The 19541-nt window shown below is 37.6% G+C and overlaps 3 protein-coding genes across 6 annotated transcripts; 1 reads left to right on the plus strand and 2 right to left on the minus strand.

The window, feature by feature from the left end:
- The first annotated feature begins 7357 nt into the window (after positions 1 to 7357).
- LOC129737859 (translin-associated protein X) lies at positions 7358 to 17660 on the plus strand. Its single transcript, XM_055729026.1, has 2 exons — positions 7358 to 7715; positions 16896 to 17660. Exons 1-2 carry the CDS (start codon positions 7447 to 7449, stop codon positions 17539 to 17541), a joined length of 915 nt encoding a protein of 304 aa, XP_055585001.1. The 5' UTR covers positions 7358 to 7446; the 3' UTR covers positions 17542 to 17660.
- LOC129737846 (CSC1-like protein 1) lies at positions 8592 to 14424 on the minus strand. Of its 4 annotated transcripts, none has more exons than XM_055729008.1 (3): positions 14146 to 14424; positions 10742 to 11721; positions 8592 to 10675 (listed from the first exon to the last, which is right to left on the minus strand). In XM_055729008.1, exons 2-3 carry the CDS (start codon positions 11679 to 11681, stop codon positions 9387 to 9389), a joined length of 2229 nt encoding a protein of 742 aa, XP_055584983.1. In that variant the 5' UTR covers positions 11682 to 11721; positions 14146 to 14424; the 3' UTR covers positions 8592 to 9386. The 4 variants fall into 4 exon arrangements, with proteins under 4 accessions (XP_055584983.1, XP_055584996.1, XP_055584988.1 ...); XM_055729021.1 differs by lacking the exon at positions 14146 to 14424 and adding an exon at positions 13912 to 13976; XM_055729013.1 differs by lacking the exon at positions 14146 to 14424 and adding an exon at positions 12327 to 12650.
- LOC129737867 (ADP-ribosylation factor-related protein 1) lies at positions 17566 to 18679 on the minus strand. The gene is made up of 3 exons (XM_055729033.1): positions 18451 to 18679; positions 17967 to 18391; positions 17566 to 17761 (listed from the first exon to the last, which is right to left on the minus strand). The coding sequence occupies exons 1-3, from the start codon at positions 18541 to 18543 to the stop codon at positions 17674 to 17676; spliced, it is 606 nt and encodes a 201-aa protein (XP_055585008.1). The 5' UTR covers positions 18544 to 18679; the 3' UTR covers positions 17566 to 17673.
- Positions 18680 to 19541: the final 862 nt, after the last annotated feature.

The following is a 19541-nucleotide window of genomic DNA, read 5'->3' on the forward strand; positions in this document are numbered from 1 at the left end:
CGTATTAAAATGGTTAGACTTGTGTACCACTTTGAGTTTATTTTGTATGCGGGCCCCCTTCCATAAAAAGTGAGATTCTTGTAACTTTTGTACAAACCATCTCTGACCCAATAATCTTTGGATACCAAATTACATTTCATTCCGACCGTCCGATTATACGTGATGGTGTTACAAAGAAAACGCCTCCATTTTTATACATAAAACAATAGGTGGTATGAAAAACCCCTAGCAATTGCTTTTGCTAAACTAAATCGAGCATTCGAGCAGTCGCAGAAAGCAATTGCTTCGGTTGGTATGAATAAAGTTTTTTCTGACAGCTGTTTTCTCAGTCAGGAGCTTTTACTTTTAGAACAAGCTAGTTCGGTATGAATAAAGCCCAAATCTGAAGCAATCGCTCGAGAAATCTCCTAGTAATTACTTTATTTTCTAAGCATGCTTGGTAGCAGACTTTTCCAATAAACAAATTCTTCAACAACGTCATGAATTTATAAAATTAGCAATATTACACTGCAATACAATTTAAAAAGGCATTTTCAACATAGATAAAGAACAGTCGAAGTGATAACCCAACTTTTTTCATATTCCTGTTGTTGTATGAAATGATTCGTCTAAGATGAAACAAAACAAATCAATTAGTAAATATTTCAAATAAAAAAAAATCCGGCTACAGTGGAAGAAGTCCCAATCGGCTTGAAGTTGGAAGAAAGTTGTAATAATTTTAAACATAATTCAGATCTCCCAAATTTATATGATTTTTTTTATAATTCAAAGATTAAAAAAAACATCTAAGTTAAGGTGCGCGCCTATTGCCTATTTTTTTATATATCGGATTATCCCGATCTGAAAACGTGTGGGAGAGCTTATGATAAATGTTAAAAAGCTAGGCCAATTTTTGTTTGACAATATTCAATTTTCTTTAAACATCAACATGCGAGCATGTATTGACTTAAATTTTTCCGATCGTTCTTACACCCACCACCCGCACCGTCGATTTCATGGCTATTTTAGCCGTACTTTTCAATTTTTTGATCGTCTTCTTTCATTTTACTTTAGAAAATTTCAGATTCTGCTGGTTGGATAGCTCTTTTTTTCGAAGCAAAAGCTATGTTCTAGGACTTTAGTACACATCTGCTAAGCAAACGTTTATTCATACCAAACTAAGCAAATGCTTTGGGCTTTTGCTTTGCTTGATTTCGAGCAAAGTAAAAGCTACCGAAGCAATTGCTAAACCTTATTCATACCACTAAATGATCTAAACTATATTTTTAGCTGAAAATACTTTTCTGAAATTGTGACCAGTTTCGAATTTTAGTCTTAAGATTTAGTCTTAAGATTTTTTAAGCAGATTTTTATAAGTCTTATGTTACTTTTTAATTGAGCAATTTGAATAAACATTCATTCAAATTGACTTGTTTGTATGTATGATTCCCCCATCGGTAGCAAGGTCCAGGCTATGTTTTTGTGGCTTGGCCTTCGAATTGACTTCTATAGGGCTTCCGCGGTCGATGGTTCGTCGAGGGACCAGAGACCTACAATGGTTGGTAATCCACTCCGCTTGCAATAAATAATCTCTTCAGATTCATCCCAATTGAATTTCTCCTGAAATATTTAGTTTATATATTTAGTTTATATATATTTAGTTATATATTGAGACACATCTTACCTGTAGGCAATTTATAGGATTTGAACCCAAAAGTTTTCTTACCGATGCCGGAAATCTTTAACATAAGTTAAAGAAAATATCACATTTCTTGCTTTAAAGCTCATCATTAATGGTCCAGATCCGAAAATTCATTTAAAAAAAATAGTTTCCGATGAACCCAAACAATCAATCTTCAATCTTATGCACTTTTCAAAAAAATCAAACGGCGAACGTCGGAGAAATAAGTAATTCCGATTGCCATTCTATATAAAACTGCCAAATTTTCTTAACTATTTTTGTTGGTATGCAAGCATGCTGGTTACATAAACGGAGCTTTGATGTACAGCGATTGGGTAAGAGCACTGACAATACTTTAATCATGACGAACATTTCGGTATAGATTTTTCAAAAGGGCGTAAGCGCCAAATGTAAACAAATCGAGCTGTCAGCTGGCTGAAAAAGTACGTTCGAAGACCTACATTTTGAACCTACTCACTTGTCTGATGGGTTATTTGTGTTAGAGTTATTTAGAAAACAAAATAAATTTTTTGCTGTGAGCTTATGGAGCTGTCATACTTTAGACGCGATTTTCTCGAAACAGCGATGTTGGCGCATTCGCCCTTTGCTAAAATCGATACCGATTTAATTCGAAAACTGCATATCGATTAGAGCAAATTAAAAGAAAGTATTGAAAATTTTGCAAACATTTTTTTAACAATGTTTGCTTTATTTTAAATAGTTCGGTTCCTTCCAGTACCCATCGATCGCCACATTACAGGCTAAGGTTAAGAGAAATATTCAATCCGCATTCTTGGTTGGACAGAAGTGAATTCGCACAGCAATAATATGGCCTATGGGATAACCTAACTTCAACATACAGCCTAGAGATGTGCATGCACGCACTGAATGAGTGTATTTTTTTCCTTTTCCTTTTTGAGCGGCTCAAGTTGTTGATTGCCAGGAGTATGGAGGACATAACCAGCGAGGTTCTCGCGGTATCAATTTGACACTCATTGATTGTAGTTTGTAAATTGCATACCCTCGGGTGAAAGGATAAGCCGGTTTTCGTATAGCGTCGTCGGTTTGCATTGGATCGGAAAATCTAGGTCGTCGTAGCTATTACGTAAGTCGGCTTGCTGAAATTATTGGATAGTTCTAGTTGGAACTATGGTAAGTAATACACCGGCCACTAGGGTAAGTAATTTGGCCACGTGTAAAGAACATAAACGATATTTCATGTCAGTTAATAAAAGGTTCACGAATTGGCTATCTCATAAACATTGAATCTTTACAGGTTTTATTTTTCAATTTTTAAAAACGTTTCTGAGACACATTTCATTTGTTAAGAATAAGCTAAAAGCAAAAAAAATATTCAAACGAATGATTCGCCCTTTTGGTACAACTTGAAGTAAATTAGAAGTCAGTTATTTATGAATTGAAATTCGAATGTTGAGTTTAATTTTTTTTTAACATACTTGATTTTTTTTTAATAAGCTACCTCCCAGCCAACATGAAATCGTAAATGAAATCATCGTCGAACTCGTAAATGGATGCAACTCGAATCGGAATCATAAATATGTACACTTACCATTCGACCATATCGTATATTCATCGTAGAAGATGTAACATTTAAATGAAATACGACTTAGTTACGATTTGTTGGATGAAGTCGTATTTAGTTCCACCGATGTCAAATGAAATCTTATAACAATCGCATAAGATTTCTTAAGACGCATTTTATTGGTACACAAATTACTTTTGAATCGAAATCGTAAATGACTTTGGATAAATTCGTAAAAAATACTACGTAAGCATCGTTTTTCGTATCACTTAGTATGTTTTATAGAATGTCACGTTAAGAGTCAAATTAACACCGTGTCTTTCCGATATAGCTACATATTATAACAAGTATATTATAATCGTATAATCGGTCACTTTACCCACGATATAAATATATTTAATGCGATCGAATCAGTTTCGTATTAACAGATACTTAGCGTTCGCCCACATCTCATCATCATATCAAAACTTCATCGTGTTAAGCGGACGTGCATTTTTGCGATCGCATGCATGCAATTTTGTATCTTCGTTTGAATTTTGTGTGAATTGGCGACTAAACTAAACGGATAAAATAAGATAATAAAGGTAAGTTTTGAAAAAACAACGTTTGTAGAAACCTCACTAACATTTTTTTTCTAAAATAAGTACTCTGCCCTTCTAGGCTCAGATAAAAAAAAACCCACCGGGTAATCAAAAGAAAATTGATGAGCAACCCAACATAAAAAAGCTGAAAATGTGTCGATTGACGATAAGGGAAGAATGAAACGAGCACTTTCCGGATAAATCCATCATCCAGAGCTGTCATTTCTGCAAGTGCCCTAAAGAGAAACAGTCCAAAAGCAATTATACACATCGCACTTAAAGGGTTAGAACAGTACCTTGGATAATTAAAGAAAATTGTGTAGTGTATTCCAATGTTTTTATAATAAAAATCGGTAAAAATCATCAATAAATTTTATTTCTTCCTAGAGTCGCATTTCAATCACAGTAAAACACATAACATGCTACATAAAGTGGTCCGCAAAATCTTTTTATGGTACAAATCGTACATGACTACATCCCAACTCGCATAAATTGTCGCTTAAAGAGTCCATCAAATGTCAAATTGTATCATATCGTACAAGCTTACAACACACATCTTATAAAATGTGACTTAAGTTGTCAATCGATGTTAAAATCTCTGAACATCGTATAAGACTGCAACACATCTCGCATAAAGGGTGACATAAACCGACATTCCATCGTCAGATTGCTTCGAGTCATACAAGAGTACAACACATCTCGCATAAAGGGTGACTTAAAGCGCCAATCAATCGATAGATTGCTTCAAATCGTACAAGAGTTCGGCACACCTCGCATAAAGGGTGACTTAGATCGCTAATTCATCGGCAGATTGCTTCAAGTCGTACAAGAGTTCAACGCACCTCGCATTAAGGGTGACTTAAATCGCCAATTTATCATCATATCGCTTCAAGTCGTAAAAGGGTAAAACATACATCGCATAAAGTGTGGTTAGAACTGTCAAACAACCTATCATCGTAAACGTGCATGAATCGAATCCTTTAATGTAACGTACAAAATGTCGCCGATGCGACATAAAGTACCAAAGTATTTCTGACATCGTAAACAACATCATATATGATGTTGTCAAAGTCGTAAACCAGAAAATAACGAAAACTTGTACGTATATCGCCTCCACTTTTGGTAGGTATATGGTTTTTTCTAACGTCATATACGATGATTCGTGTCGACATAGACGTACGTATATCTTTTGATATACCTACCAAATTGTTGGCTGGGCATCGTCAGATCGCTTCAAGTCGTAAAAGTGTTCAACACGCTTCACATTAAGGGTGACTTAAAGTGCAAATTTATCATCAAATCACATCAAGTCGTAAAAGGGTAAAACACACATCGCATAAAGTGTGGTTGGAACTGTCAATCATCCCATCATCGTAAATCTGTTTGAATCGAATCTTTTAATGTAACGTACAAAGAGCTGCCAGCGCGACATAAAGTACCAAAGCATTTCCGACATCGTAAACAACATCATATATGATGATGTCGAAGTCGTTAACCAGAAAATAACGAAAACATGTACGTATATCGCCTCCACTTTTGGTAGGTATATGCTTTTTTCTAACGGCATATACGATGATTCGTGACGACTTAGACGGTGTTAGACGTACGTATATCTTTTGATATACCTACCAAATTGTTGGCTGGGCGGCCGTTTGCACGGTTAATCTCTTCATATTTGACTTCTAAGCAGCCTTTTCTCACTGACATAGGCTGATATGAATAACGCTCTAGTAATTGCTTTAGCAATTTTCGAGCAGTTTTGCGAGTCAAATATGTACTTCGAATGCAATGCATATTTTTATTCCGGAGCCGGTTGAAAGTTAATGTTTTACTCTGCTTTTTCATACCTAGTTGACCAAATGCTTTCAAGTTTTCCCATTCTAAAGTTAGAGCTTAGTAAAGGCTACCGAAGCAATTGCTATTTTTTTATTCATCCCACCTATAGTCATGCAGCGCCTTGCTTATACTTGCTTATAATACTGACATCGACTTTGAAGTAACGATTCGGTAGTTGAATTGATTCTTTTCTTGAGTGTATGATTCCCGCAATGGTAGCATGGTCCTGCCTATGTCTGTGTGGCTTGGCCATCGAATTTCTACTAGGGCTTCCATGGCCGATGGTTCGGAAGACAACCAGAAACTCAGAAACCTACAATGGCCGGCTACCCGTGCTGCTTGCAACAATTTTTTAAGGTTATCCCCAGAAGCATTCCTTCTTTCAATTTAGGATTATTGGATCTGCAGAATAGAGAATAATATTTCAAAGAAATATGAAAAAAAAACATGAGAATTTAATGGAATAATAATGTAATTAAATAGAAAATACAATAATAGTACAATTAATAATGATTAAACCAAGTTTTTACGCGTTTCCCAGAAAAAAAAAAAAAAATTTTACGCGGTTTGAAATTCGACGTTCATATATGGGGCTTAGAATATTTTCTCTCAGAAACTGTGTTTATTTGTGAGAACCGCATATAAGAATCGACCTAATGACAACAAAGCCATTTTTGAGATATGGAGCAAAACCAGGAACAATTGCGTTAAAAACTGTTCAAAACAATACCAAATCACAGTCATGATTATATGCGATAAAAATTAACTGTATGGAAAATACACGAAAGTAAAAAACAAAATTTTAGCATAATTTCCCAATTACAGTTTAATAAAGCTTTTTGCACCGAAAACAATGTTTCGATGGTTTCATAATTAATTGAATAAAGGGTTAAGCATATAGTCCAAATTGGTTGCTAGATTGCAATTGCAGAGCAGGTCTCTCATTTACGGCGTGTTCGTAAATTGATTTTATATCGAAGTGATTCTTTTTATCGATGCTGGCGTTCGCAAATTAAACAAACTGTATGCAAAAGCATTGGAAGGTGATTTGACATCTATTAAACAAATCGATGCATCACCCAAAAAATCATTTTACGAACGCGCCATTAGTTATGCAGCATTTTTGTTGAGACGCATTCAAAAATGTCCAGACTTGTAGTAGCAATCAAAATAACATAACTGATTCCTGACGCAATGTGCACATATGTAAACGAAAACGAAAACGAACACAAACACATACAGGATCTCAATGAAACATGATGTTTCCTCGAAGAGATTCCTTTTTTCTTAATTCTAGGCGTACATCTTTCGGGGATATGATGGCTAGCATCTTACAAATGCTAAAACCACCAACCCACCGAAAGTGTACTATGTATGCCGAGACCGGGATTCGATCTCACACCCTCTGGCTTAGAAGACTGGAAGGCTGTCCTCTACGCCACGGGCGGCGGCAATGTAGCATCCACCCCAATCCTCATCACTCAGTGCATGCCACGTTTCTATTTCTGACACCGGAAACTGATTTTTCTTTTTTAACTCCCGACTGCCACGTGATATCGTTTTATTTATACCTATGTTATAACCGTTATAACCTCGTCATTTCCCGCTTTTTCTTGGCCTGCTTGGCCGAGTTGCCAAGTTTTGAAAATTCGAGTGGGCTTAGCTGCTCGAATCGAGCAGTTTAGTTTGATTGGAAAACCCATTTGTTTTTAGAGTACGATTACTATCAGTGTAGAAACTTAAACACAAAACGCCGTGCTTTGTTGATTCGGCGACTTTCTTCGGTAATTTTTGTGAATTTAAGTTTTATACGAAATCAATTCGTCATGGGTCACCGCGAAGGAAATCGTCGAGGAAATAACAATTTCTGGAACAATAAAAGTGGCGGAGGACACCGTCAGGGCGGTGGCGGTTCTGGTGCCGGGAAGCGAAACAATGCTGCATCGGCCGATAGTCCGCTGGCGCAATGTTTCCTGGAGTATGCCAGCGAACTGGACGACAAGCACGATCGTTACGAAAGGATCCTAAAGTGCTCCCGGGACATCACTATCGAGAGCAAGCGGATCATCTTCCTACTGCACACGGTAGATGCCAAGTAAGTGGTACTTGTTTGATCATAGTAAAATTTTGATGTCTAATGGGAAAGGATTACATTTTTACATTATACAAGGATACGGATTTAAGGACAGACTTATTAAGGTACACCGGGGTAAATGTACATTGTGGTATTCTGACGAACGGGGTAAACTGCCAGATTATAAGAGACTGTAAACTATGACGATATAGACTACTAATCTTATTTCATCAATTTCAACAACGCGACTAAACTAGTTTTTGTAACATGGTAGAATCGATGAGGAATGGTTGAAAGATGAAAATTCAACTGGTCTTGCTGTTTAAACCCTACTAGAATTGTTTTTATTCCGATTCCTCCCCAAAATGAAAATTCCGCGGTGAATACCGGGGGAATTGGAATGAAAACAGTGCTAGGGAGTTTGAACAACAAGACTAGTTGGACTTTCATTTTTCAACCAGGGTATGGGGGTGAGAGTATGAGAACACTGAAAGATTAGCTGATTTCGTGAGCTACATAATGAATTTTGGAAATTTTCCTTTAAAAACAAGTTTTATTTCATTTCTGTTTCTACCATGCATTCGAGCTTTGTTTGCAAAAATTTGAATTTTTATGTCCTTAGAATCAGTTTATTATGCATTCATAAAACCTCAAATATTTCATCTCAAAAAAATTTATAGCCTCAGATTTTTTAATATTTTACTTCAAATCTTTGGTAACAGTTTTGGTTATCATAAAACACACACTCAAGATACCTCAATTACCTAAACTTAATCGACAAGCTATCTTTACAGGGAAACTCAAACTGTTCAATGTAACTGAAATTTTTTTATTCACTAATATATGGCAACTGGCTTTATTGAATTCGAATGAAATTTATAGTTAAAACAAGAACGCTTTTCCAGAAAAATATCCTTTATTTGTCTATTCTACAACATTGTTTTATTTAGTTCACACTCCTGCGACAGTTTAATTATGATCAGTGATTTAATTTTCGATTAGTTTTACTTAATTTCCATTAAAGTGGCCATTTTTCAACGTTTAGTCAGAAGTCTTCCTTTTAATTTGGTTCTTTTCATCGCCCGCCTTTTTTAGTCATTTGGTTGAGAAAGCTTTTCGTTAGTTGGATTATTAAGAACAATTAAGGCTTCCGTTGAGATTTCAATCCTACATTCCATACTACTGAGAAAATTCATGTCAACTTTAAAAATGGAACGGCTAATAGATTATATTTTTTGCATCGGTTAAAATCCTTCCCTACAGGTTAAGATTCTATTGCTCACAATAAACAATGAAAATTAAATCAGAATCTGATTGACTTAATGTTAGGCTTCGAATATTTTTCAAAAAGACTTTTCTTCCGTTTGGCTATGTATCACTTTTATTTGCTCTCCCTTGTACAGTTATGATAGTAAAATAATTTAGTTCGTGTTACAATTAGACTAAATAAAATATGGTTTCCTGGTAGTAAAAATATGATCACAATGCTCGACAAAATGTTTGTCGAACAACCGACGTACAACAGATGTATAATAGAGAACTAAAATCAAAGTACAAAAGTTAGAAAGCATTCTCTGAGCAATCAAAGCAGATATGGGAAATAACACTATAGAGAGTGAGTACGCGAAAAACACAAAATCCAATACTGGAGTGGCGGAATGATGATGTGTTGACACAGATAATCACATCCCTTCAAACTGTCACGCTCTGACCGGCACCGTTCATCACAATGTCCATCGTAGTGTCGGATCCATAGCTTAGATGCGACGGACTTTCTGACACCATCCGCCTGTTGATAAGCACATCAGCGACATAGATCGGTGCGGTTCCTTCCGTTTCGACGATACTAAGAGGTTTTGTTGTACACTTTTTGATCGGGGACATAAACGTGAACATGATGAGCGTGACGCACAGAGCCAGAATTAAAATCATGGCACGCATTTCCAACCCACCCGTACGGACCCAGGCCAAAGCTGCCATAATGGACAGTAACAGGACTACCGAAAATTTAGTCATAGTGACTGCGGTACTGTGGATCTTTCCTCCACTGCCTTGGCTGATCATGTTAGATGGAGCGAAGGCGAAAAAAAGATTGTGTTTATCGACGAAATGTTTCAGCATAATATAGACCATCGCAAATGGCATAATCAGAGGACAGGCCAGACTGTAGACCGTACTCATGGTAAACACCATCACCATCCAAGCATAATGAATCCCGAAAGGAAACGTAATCAGTATAGACTTTCTGATGTAAGGAGTTTCGGCTTTGGATTTTGCAGTAGCAAGCTTCCACACGTAACAAATTAGATCCGGGAATCGAATCAGCTCCAGGGCTGTACCGATGAAAGCCGCTGTTATTATGTAGTTCACAAAAAATGCACCCTTGTCGGGCAGAAAGATGCACTCCCATCGATACGTTTCATTGTTTTGAATAGTCCACTGAAGGAAAGCTTGAGCGCTCGTTAATCCTAGTGAAGGAAGAATCAAAATCATGAACAGCAAATAACCGAATGTTTTGGTCATGATCACATAGTTTTGTCTAGATCGAGTCCAATGCGAAAGCCAAGTATCGGAATAAGCTACAATAACGGGCATCAAAGCCGACAGGGACCACATCAGAAGAGTGGGTAAAAACTCCGAGATCAATGGGCTAATTTTTCCAATCTGGTCAGTTGTGTTTTTAGTCAGCGATAGCGTATCTAGCTGGTTTACAATGATGACCGGTGTAGTGAGGAAAAATAGGAACAAAAATAAAACAAAGTTAACCGTGATCCATTTGCAGTACCATTGGGCGGTATCAATGCTCAAATTCTCCCAAAAAATGTCGGACGGGGCCGGAGCAAATGTCAAATCCCAATTGCGATAGGTGCCCGGTTTGAAGTGCAAAATCACGTGTTGAGCTTCCCGAGCCGAGTTGAGCGTAATGAAAGCTATCCCGAGAGGTTCGTTGAGCGCCGATGCACGGAGACGAGAGACTTGACCTTAAACAAACGAATGGACCAACGTTAGATTTTTTTTCAGTTGAAATGTATACAATGGGTACATACCAGCTAACCTAGCCTCCTCTTCTTTGTAGTATTCCAGAGCATCGACGGTTTGACAGGAAAAGCAGGACGGTCGAGCTTCAATCGGTTCCCTGTCCCGATTACGATGCACTTCACAATAAACCCTGGCATCTGCTATCCGCTCATACTCTTCAGCGGCTTTAATCAAGCTGCTTATGTTGTAGGCCAGCTGAATGTCGTCGATTCCTACATCCGGAAACAGCTGCTGCACGTAAAGACGGATAGCTTGCTTGTCGCAATCTTGCGGAGCAATATTCATAGCCATCACAGTTCGTGTGGGTGCCGTTTTGAAGGCATTTCGTCCCGAAGCTCTCCTCATGATAAGCACTACCATTGGCACGTAAGCAATAGCGAAAATAACGTGAGCCCACATCCAGCCGGAATCGGGATCCAAATTTGAAATCGTCGTGTGACCGAAAGAATTCTCGTCACCACTCAGCTTACCGGAAAAGTTGATTGGTAAAATGATGGTAATCGATATGAATGTCATGATCGCCATCACCGTCATCAAGTGACGTTGAAAGGACAAATAATGTACCGCATCTGGTCCGCTGTGTGTTAGTATCTGCTCTCTGGTCAGCCTCCAGGTGGCGATAATCCACGAAAAGAATCCTCGATCGATCGCAAGACTGGCATCGTTTGGCTCTACACCACTGGACGTTCCACCAACATTGCCATGAGCGTAAAACAGCTGTGTCCAGCGTTTGTTCTCCCCGTGGCTATTGACCAAGGCCAATCGGCCGTAGTCCCACGCTTGTTGCCGCAAAAGTGTAAACAGTAGGATCAAAAATAACCAAGATATAACATTTAGCAGAAGCGTCTCCGGGATACCTTCGTACAGACTGATCAGTAGTTTGGTTTTGTTCAGCACCAAACATGCGTCCCTGTCCGGCACGTACACGTTCAGATTGGGGAAATCCATTTTATTTTATTGATTTTCAGTATGGGAGCATCGGAGCGATCTGTGAAATGAAAAAGCATAAGAACTGAGTAATCGGTTTCAAAGAAATCAGCAAAACGTTTTTATAAGGCTCACTCCTAGATGTTGGAAGTATATTTCTGGGACCTTTTCCCTTGTCGGTTCTGGTAAGCCCATTAACCCATTATTTATCCATATTCGAAATTACTGTTCGCTTAGATAACCACAACATGGATCCTCACAGTGCAAGCTACTGAAAGGACTCTCTTGGTTGGAATAATAGCGTAAGGAGGCTACTCGAGGTATCAGAACACCACAGAATCGAAAAAAAAAAAACAAAATTGATACAATTTCAACGTTTCTCAAACCAGCCATGACCGATTTTCTAGTTCTAGTCTGATGTGAAAACCGCGGACCGAGGTACAACCCTAGTGGGTCATTTTATTAACGATTGCTCCAAAATTTTGCGCGGCGTGTATCGGATAAAAGCGACAACCATGTGTGCAGCTATAGCTTCTGTGTTTTACTAACTAAAGTCAAATTGGATTCGACTAGATATGGGTTAAATCAAACAGAAGTGACTCGCTGATGATAACGAATTGAGCGCCATATACTTATACCTAACTTCTTGAGTCATGTTAGACTCACCTGCACAACAAACTCGACCGCCACTGATTGAGATAATGAACGATTTTGTTTTTCGGTAAATGACGTCACCGTTAGTATCACCTCACTCACTGTATTAAATGGTATAAAGTTTAAATCATAACTCATTTATTCACACTTTTGTCCAGTTTACATCGCACATTGATTTCATTGATGAGAGGCACACTTGATATTGTTACTGTCTCAATCACAATGTAGATACGAACAAACTCTGATTACCATAACCGAGCTAAACGACCGGCTACTGCCTAACAAGATTTAAACGAAATTGAATTGGACCCTCTCTAATCTTCGAGCGTTCCTTCATCTGCTGCGGTTCTTGTGTCATCTATACAATTTCCTTGAATGCTGATTGAATGACAGGAGAGCGCGTCACTTTTCAGGGACTTTTTTTCAATGCGTTATGTTTCGGGCCAGTAGTAATTATTTGCATCACGAATGTCTGACGAATACTCACAATTTTCCAAAACACCGTTAAAATTCAAAGAGATTCAAAAGACTTATTCTGTTGGTTTTAGAAAAAGTTTCTAAAAAATATGCTGAAGCATTAAAAAAACATCTCTTTTGTTTCGATTTTAAGGCGCAATCACAATTAGGTACTTAACTTTTTTTCACAAAGTGATCGAAAAATTTCTTTAAAATATGTGTGATTGAAATAACGAACAATCGAATAACGAATTTTTGCAAAAATTTCTTCTGTGACTAACTTGAATCTCGTCTTTGTTCTGTTCTGTCGGTTCTGTCCGACTAGCATCGTTAACGTGTGAGCGATAGACACTAAGCATCATATTTGAAATGTGAAAGGTTGCAAGCTCCAAACGATGCTAGGGCATCTGATGCCAGAGTCACATCTGAGCGATTTTTTTTTGTTTTCATTATCTCAAGCATTCAAAGCTTCACGGATTGTACTTGTACGCAGTATATTTTACACTGGCATCGGAACAAAAAATCAGTTTGATGTCAGATTTTTTATTCCTATGAGAGAATCCTTACAAATGATAAGGTTGTCATAATGTACGACAATCGTAGAATGTTGTTGCTGCTTATCGGTAAACAGATTCGAAATGGATGATCTACTTCCATTTCATTAGTTTTTACCTCACCGAACGAGAGCTACGAGATGAAATCATTCAAAGGATAGCAGCACCAAACAAACCAAAAAAACAGTTGCCCATAAAGTACGGTGTAATGCCTCAAATCATATTTTATTTTCCAACCAGCAAGCAGCGGTGAACGACTCATTGGGGAGAGCTATATGATCGAAATCTAACAACCCCTTCTCTCAACCTTATACGATGTGGTAGTACGTTGATTGCTTTTGCTCAAAGCAACTGAACTCTTTGGCTCAGCGGTTTTCGAAACTTCCAATGTGGCAAATCCTATCCTATCTTATGTATGCACAGAGAGGGGGTTGATCAATCGAAGCGTCTCCTCGCTAAGCTAGCGGAAAATCAATTTGAAAGATTCTCTATAGAGAACGGCGTTTTGTTGACGATTTTGTAGATTTATGACACCAGATGTAGGATATAATATGTCTATTCTAGATTATCAACGAAAGCTTCTTCACCTTTAGTTACAGCAATTTACAACTCACATTGTATGAGGAACAAGAGACGTTTTTGCTATTCAACAAGCGCACGGATCAATAATTCGTGTATATAATTCAAATAGTAATAATAAGAGTGCTTTTACTACTACCTCATAATGATCAGCATATATGACGTATATAGAAGATGTGTCATAGCCTGAATGTATGTCCATACTGAAATAATCTATAGAAAATCGTCGGAACATGTCTTACCTCGGGTAGATAAAAATAAAATTTTATAGGATACACCGTCCGTCCGAAGTGTGATTATTATGAAATTTTCCCCGATTGCACTAATTTCAACGGTTCGCCTAAATAGCAGTCTGCTCTTTTCCGAGTTTGCTGTTTATCCGAATGCGCTGCAAATTTATTTCGTCCGAAACGTTCTGGTATGAAGGATTGGAATGTTTTCGCGACCGATTTCGACTGCGAAGTTTCGATACAGACTGCTGCACTTTGTTATTTGCTTGCGTATGCCCCGTCCCGTGTGAAGAGACCTGTCAAAAATCGCGAGCAGTTTGTGCAAAGCACAAACAGCACAAAGAAGGAATGTGGCTGTGTGCGTTCAATCGGATGAAGTTATTTATTTATTTCTTTGTGATGTTCGCTGATGTGTTCATCCTTTCTCGCGTGAGCTTTCAATACGTCGAATGAACAAAATTTGAAAAAACTGAGATTTTCACTTAAAATGCTGCATTATTGCATTATTGATAAAACAATCAGTTTAAATTGTTTTAATCTATGTAATTAATGACTTTCAAAATGACGAATCCCCCTTCCCTACTAACTAGTGAAACAAATACCCTCGGCACATTTAAACTTTGTAAAAGTAAAAAGCCTTTAATAAACTTTGTTGTAAATTTAAAAAAAATGACGAATGAAGTAAAATTTTGCTTGCCAATTTCGATGTTGATTACGTCCCTTTTAAATGACGAATGTGCAGAGGAAGAAATACCCTATCCTGAGAAATATTGCTGATCCACTCTTTTTTTCTATTTCTGCGATAGCTGATTTGGGCTCCCGTAGGGTACCACTGTAAAAAAAATTACAGTATTCAAGAAAAAAATGAGCATTGTTCTACATAAGGATTATTTATCGACTGAAATTAAATCGGATGAACAAGCAGAAAACATTGAAAGATGATATAATAAAAAGTTGTCAAACGAACATGTATACCAAATATTATTATCGGATTATCTATTGTTTATAAAACAAAAAATTGTGTTTGCCTTGAACTTGGTCAATCAGCGGTCAAAATCACGGAAAAATGAATAATAAAAAAACCTGTTTGCGATGGGGTCAATCAGCGGACAAATTCACAAAAAAATGAAAACCTGTAGTTGTTTAAATAAGTTTAGAGTTCGACGACACGGTAGCTATCATTCATTGAATGTTGGATTTCGTGCTATGTTTTGCAGTCGGAGTTATCCGTATAAAGTTTAACTGAAAAGCGGTTAGCGTGTAGAAAACCGTCAGATTTTATACTGATTTGACAGATCGCACAAATTTCGCAGTTATGAGTGCGCAGTCCAATTTTTTGCGATGCGAATGGTATTATTTCCTATAATAGATTATTCACCGCACACAACTCCTTTTTTTAACTTCTCATATACTTTTTTTTTGTTTCGATTATTAGTCGTTTTAACAACTTTATGGCATTCACGACTTTATCAACGTTACAGTTGGCGGATCGTTATTGAAAAACTTATCCGGTACAACTGTGTTCGATGTTTACTCTTGGGCTCGAACTCGCGGACATCGGCTCAGGAGACAACAGACTTGCCAACTGAGCTATATCACAAGCCCTAAAACTTCTCATATACGATTTGTTACATTTTAACAACAGCATAATTGAATTCGACCAGCATATAAAGTATCAAAGACGCATTTATCGCATCAAAAATCTTCGTCATGCCAAATTCTTTAATTCTCAGGCTATGGAAAAATGTGTTTTCAATAATGTAGATTGTTTTTTGTTTTGTCTGGAATTTTAACGCCCGTAATTAATTCAATCTCAGATTCAATCTCAATGAATACTAAGAATAATAATATTTTATTCCGATGACTTCATGTTTTGTCCTCTCTTGCAAAATAATGATTTGAAGATTGATTCAAGAATTTACTTCTTAACTTTTCAATGAAATTAGTGAGTAAGAGTGAATTTTTTAACTGTGTTTACTACTCCGGCTAGCCTACCGCACGGAAGCCTACCGTCGCGCGATTAGAAATTTTCCCAGTAACCGCAATACCTAGCACATTAGCTATGGATGCATTCCATGATTCCAAGTGTACAGGTAGAGGTAATGTGAATATCAACCTGGCAATGAATAAATATTATTGCAGATTTTTGTTTTTACAGTTTGTTTAGGGGCTTTATAGGATCAGAGGGGTGTGGTACAAGGGACTGATTACGAGAAAAAAGCGAAAAAGAACCTCTTTTTTTTGTTTAACAAAATTATCAAAACGTTTTTGGATTATAGTTTGCGAAATCTGCCTTGTTTGGTTGTCATACTACTTTTGAAATAACGTTTCAGATGCATCAGTATTTAATATCAATGTCAATGAATTAAATTTATTATTATGTTTGGTAGTTGATTCAGAACATCAAAGCAATTTTTTTCTGGACCCCTTCTCATATTTGTTTTCAGATAGTTTGAGGCTGATAGAAAAACAACGATTTTCATTTTGTAGCGTGAATTTTAAGGGGTAATCTTTCAGGAAGAAACTGTCAACACGCACGTTTTAAAAGAAACCTATAGATTGCTTCAATAAGAACAACGTAGCAAACGACTATATCTGATAGGTCCAGTCAGTCACCCGATAAATATCCCTGAAGACGCATGATCACTTTGAAGATTTTTACCAAGCATTATCTAATATATGATATATCTACCTATACGAAAGTTAAAGGAATAAGTTTTTGAGGAAAATGTAAGATTTTGAACTATTTTTGTATATTGCAGGAAAGACAACAAGGAACGCGTTTGCGTGGAGGCTTTCCGCAGACTGAAGAGCCTTTGTGATAACAATTTTCTAATCATCGCCAAGGAACTCGACGGTCGCGATCCTTATCAATATAGCAGAGCGTACACTGCGGGATTACAGGAGTTTATTGAAGCTTACACGTTCTACGAGTACGTGTTTTCGAAAACATTTTCCCACTGGAAATCCATTCAAAAAGAATTATGCTTCAAAGTCCGTTCCAATGAGGAAAACAGCGACGCAGTTGAAAGCGATCTCAGTGATGAGAAAGAGTTAGCGTGTTTATTATCTCCATTGGATTATATACTAGGAATTGGAGATTTGACCGGAGAAGTTATGCGAAAAAGTATCAATTCACTCGGTTCCGGTGATATTAACAGTTGCTTCGAGCACTGTAGATTCCTCCAGATGCTGTACAAGGGATTCGTATCGTTGAGTAATGTTCGTAGCCGAGATTTTTCGCAGAAACTGCACACACTGCAACAAAGTATGCTCAAAATTGAAGCTGTTTGTTATAACGTGAAAGTTAGAGGCGGAGAAGCAACCAAACTGGGAATCACGGACAGCGCCAGCTTCGGAGCTATACTGAAGAACAATGTCGAAGATGACGAGGGAGTTTTCTTTTAAAAAATAATCGCTGAGACCAAGAAATTTTTCACATTTAAACATACAATACCTTATTATTCACATATGAAGGATTCAATAAAGATATAAATAACTGACATAGAAAATGTGCAGTTATCTTCTGGAAAAGAAAAATCAAGTGTCTTCAGTCTTGGGGGGGCGCACGAAGGAGTTACGTTTAATAGATTCCACCAGCCATTTAATGCCTTCGTCCACGCCTTCCCTGCGATTGAAATATTAGAAAAAAAAAGTTAAAAAAAACTTGTTAAAACTTGGTGTATAAACCCGGCAAAAAAAACCTTCCAAAGAAAAGTAATACATTTTGTCTTCCAAGCTTTTTAATCCTCTCAAGGATTCGATTTCGTGTTTTTTTTTAAACTTAAAAATGGCTTCGGATCACATTGGCCCGAATGGCATTAAAAGCTTACCCGGTCAGTGCCGAGACCGGCATCACCAGACAATCTCGCCTTCCGATCAGATGTCCCGCTTCCTGGAATACGGGCTTGACCTCCCGTACACCCATACACTCGGGCAGGTCTTGCTTGTTGGCCAGAACCAGAAGTGGAACGCCTGACAGGTATTCGTTGCCAATCATCCGATCGAAGACGTCCTTGGACTCGTGCATCCGATCCCGGTCGTTGGAATCGACCACGTAGATGACTGCATGCGACTCCGAGTAGTACTTGTCCCAGAGTGATTGCAGCTCCTGTTGGCCTCCCAGATCCCAGAAGCTCAACCGGACACCCTGAATATCGATCTGGCCAATGTTCAATCCAACTGTTGTGGTAATTTTACTTGGATTCATTCCCCGATAGTTCTTGGTGAATTTGGTTTTAGCCGCTTCCAAATATGTCTAGAAGTATTTGCATCTCGAAAGATTTTTCCTCTGTTTTGATTTCACAGCTTACTCACCGTTTTACCAGCATTGTCCAGTCCCAAAATCAGTATACAATATTCGTCCTTTTGTGTGAGATATTTGTAAAAGCCACTGAGCAGAGTGTACATTTCGAAATGTATAGGTAATTTATATTATTTTCTTATGATTGAATAGAGCAGTAACATTTGGAAACGAAACTTTATTATTGTGGCAAACAAAAGTGAAACTGATGATGTTTGCAATTTTTGATGAATGCTTTATTCATGAGGGGGCTGATTGCTATCATATCGAAAGGGCATATATCACGTGGTTTAACTATTTTTTTAACTATAACAATTTGTTGAATAATCGGTATCGTTATTTTTTAGAAGTATTATTTGAACAATGTTAAATCGTCGTAATTTTTTTAAATGATGAGTTGCGTTACAAAGACACAAATTTCTTACTAATATGACAGGGATAATATGGATGTTTTGTCCTATCGAAAAATAGGATTCATAATGTTTTTGGCAAGGCGAGTAAAGCTTCAGGTGTGTTCTCATACCAATGCACGGAATCGTCCATCTTGTGACAGGCGTGACAGGCAATCGTAATCGTAGGCATGGTAGGCGAACAATTCGCTGTCAAAAAGCGCACCGTCTCCACCCCCCACCAATGAGAAACTTTTGGTACCCCTTGCCTACTTTTCCTCAATATGCACCCACCCTACTGGAGGCACTCTGGTTTTTGGTGTGAACCAGTGATGCCGAGTCTTCGATATTTTCAAACATTGATGTCACAGTATGCGCTCTGTTCAATGACTGCGAAATAAATAAAACTTCAAACTCATCAGTGAGTGATACCTACACTCAACGAATCGACACATTGCGGCTATTGGGATTGGGCCTGCTAAAAAGAATAAAGCCTGCTCTTTACTCCTACACAGATTTCCATAAGAATGACAGCTAATCGGAGTGAAATTGGAGTGAAGGCTATTTCTCTCTCTATTTAACACACGAGAAATCGTATACCGGGACTGCGAGCGCGCCCATCGCCCATGTGTCAGCCTATATAGATTTTTGCAATTTGTTTTACAATTGAAAAGTATGTGTCCCGCACAAAGCCAAAAACATAGAATGGTACGTGT

This window comes from Uranotaenia lowii, chromosome 1 (assembly GCF_029784155.1).
Source record: "Uranotaenia lowii strain MFRU-FL chromosome 1, ASM2978415v1, whole genome shotgun sequence".
Taxonomy (NCBI): Eukaryota; Metazoa; Arthropoda; class Insecta; order Diptera; family Culicidae; genus Uranotaenia; species Uranotaenia lowii.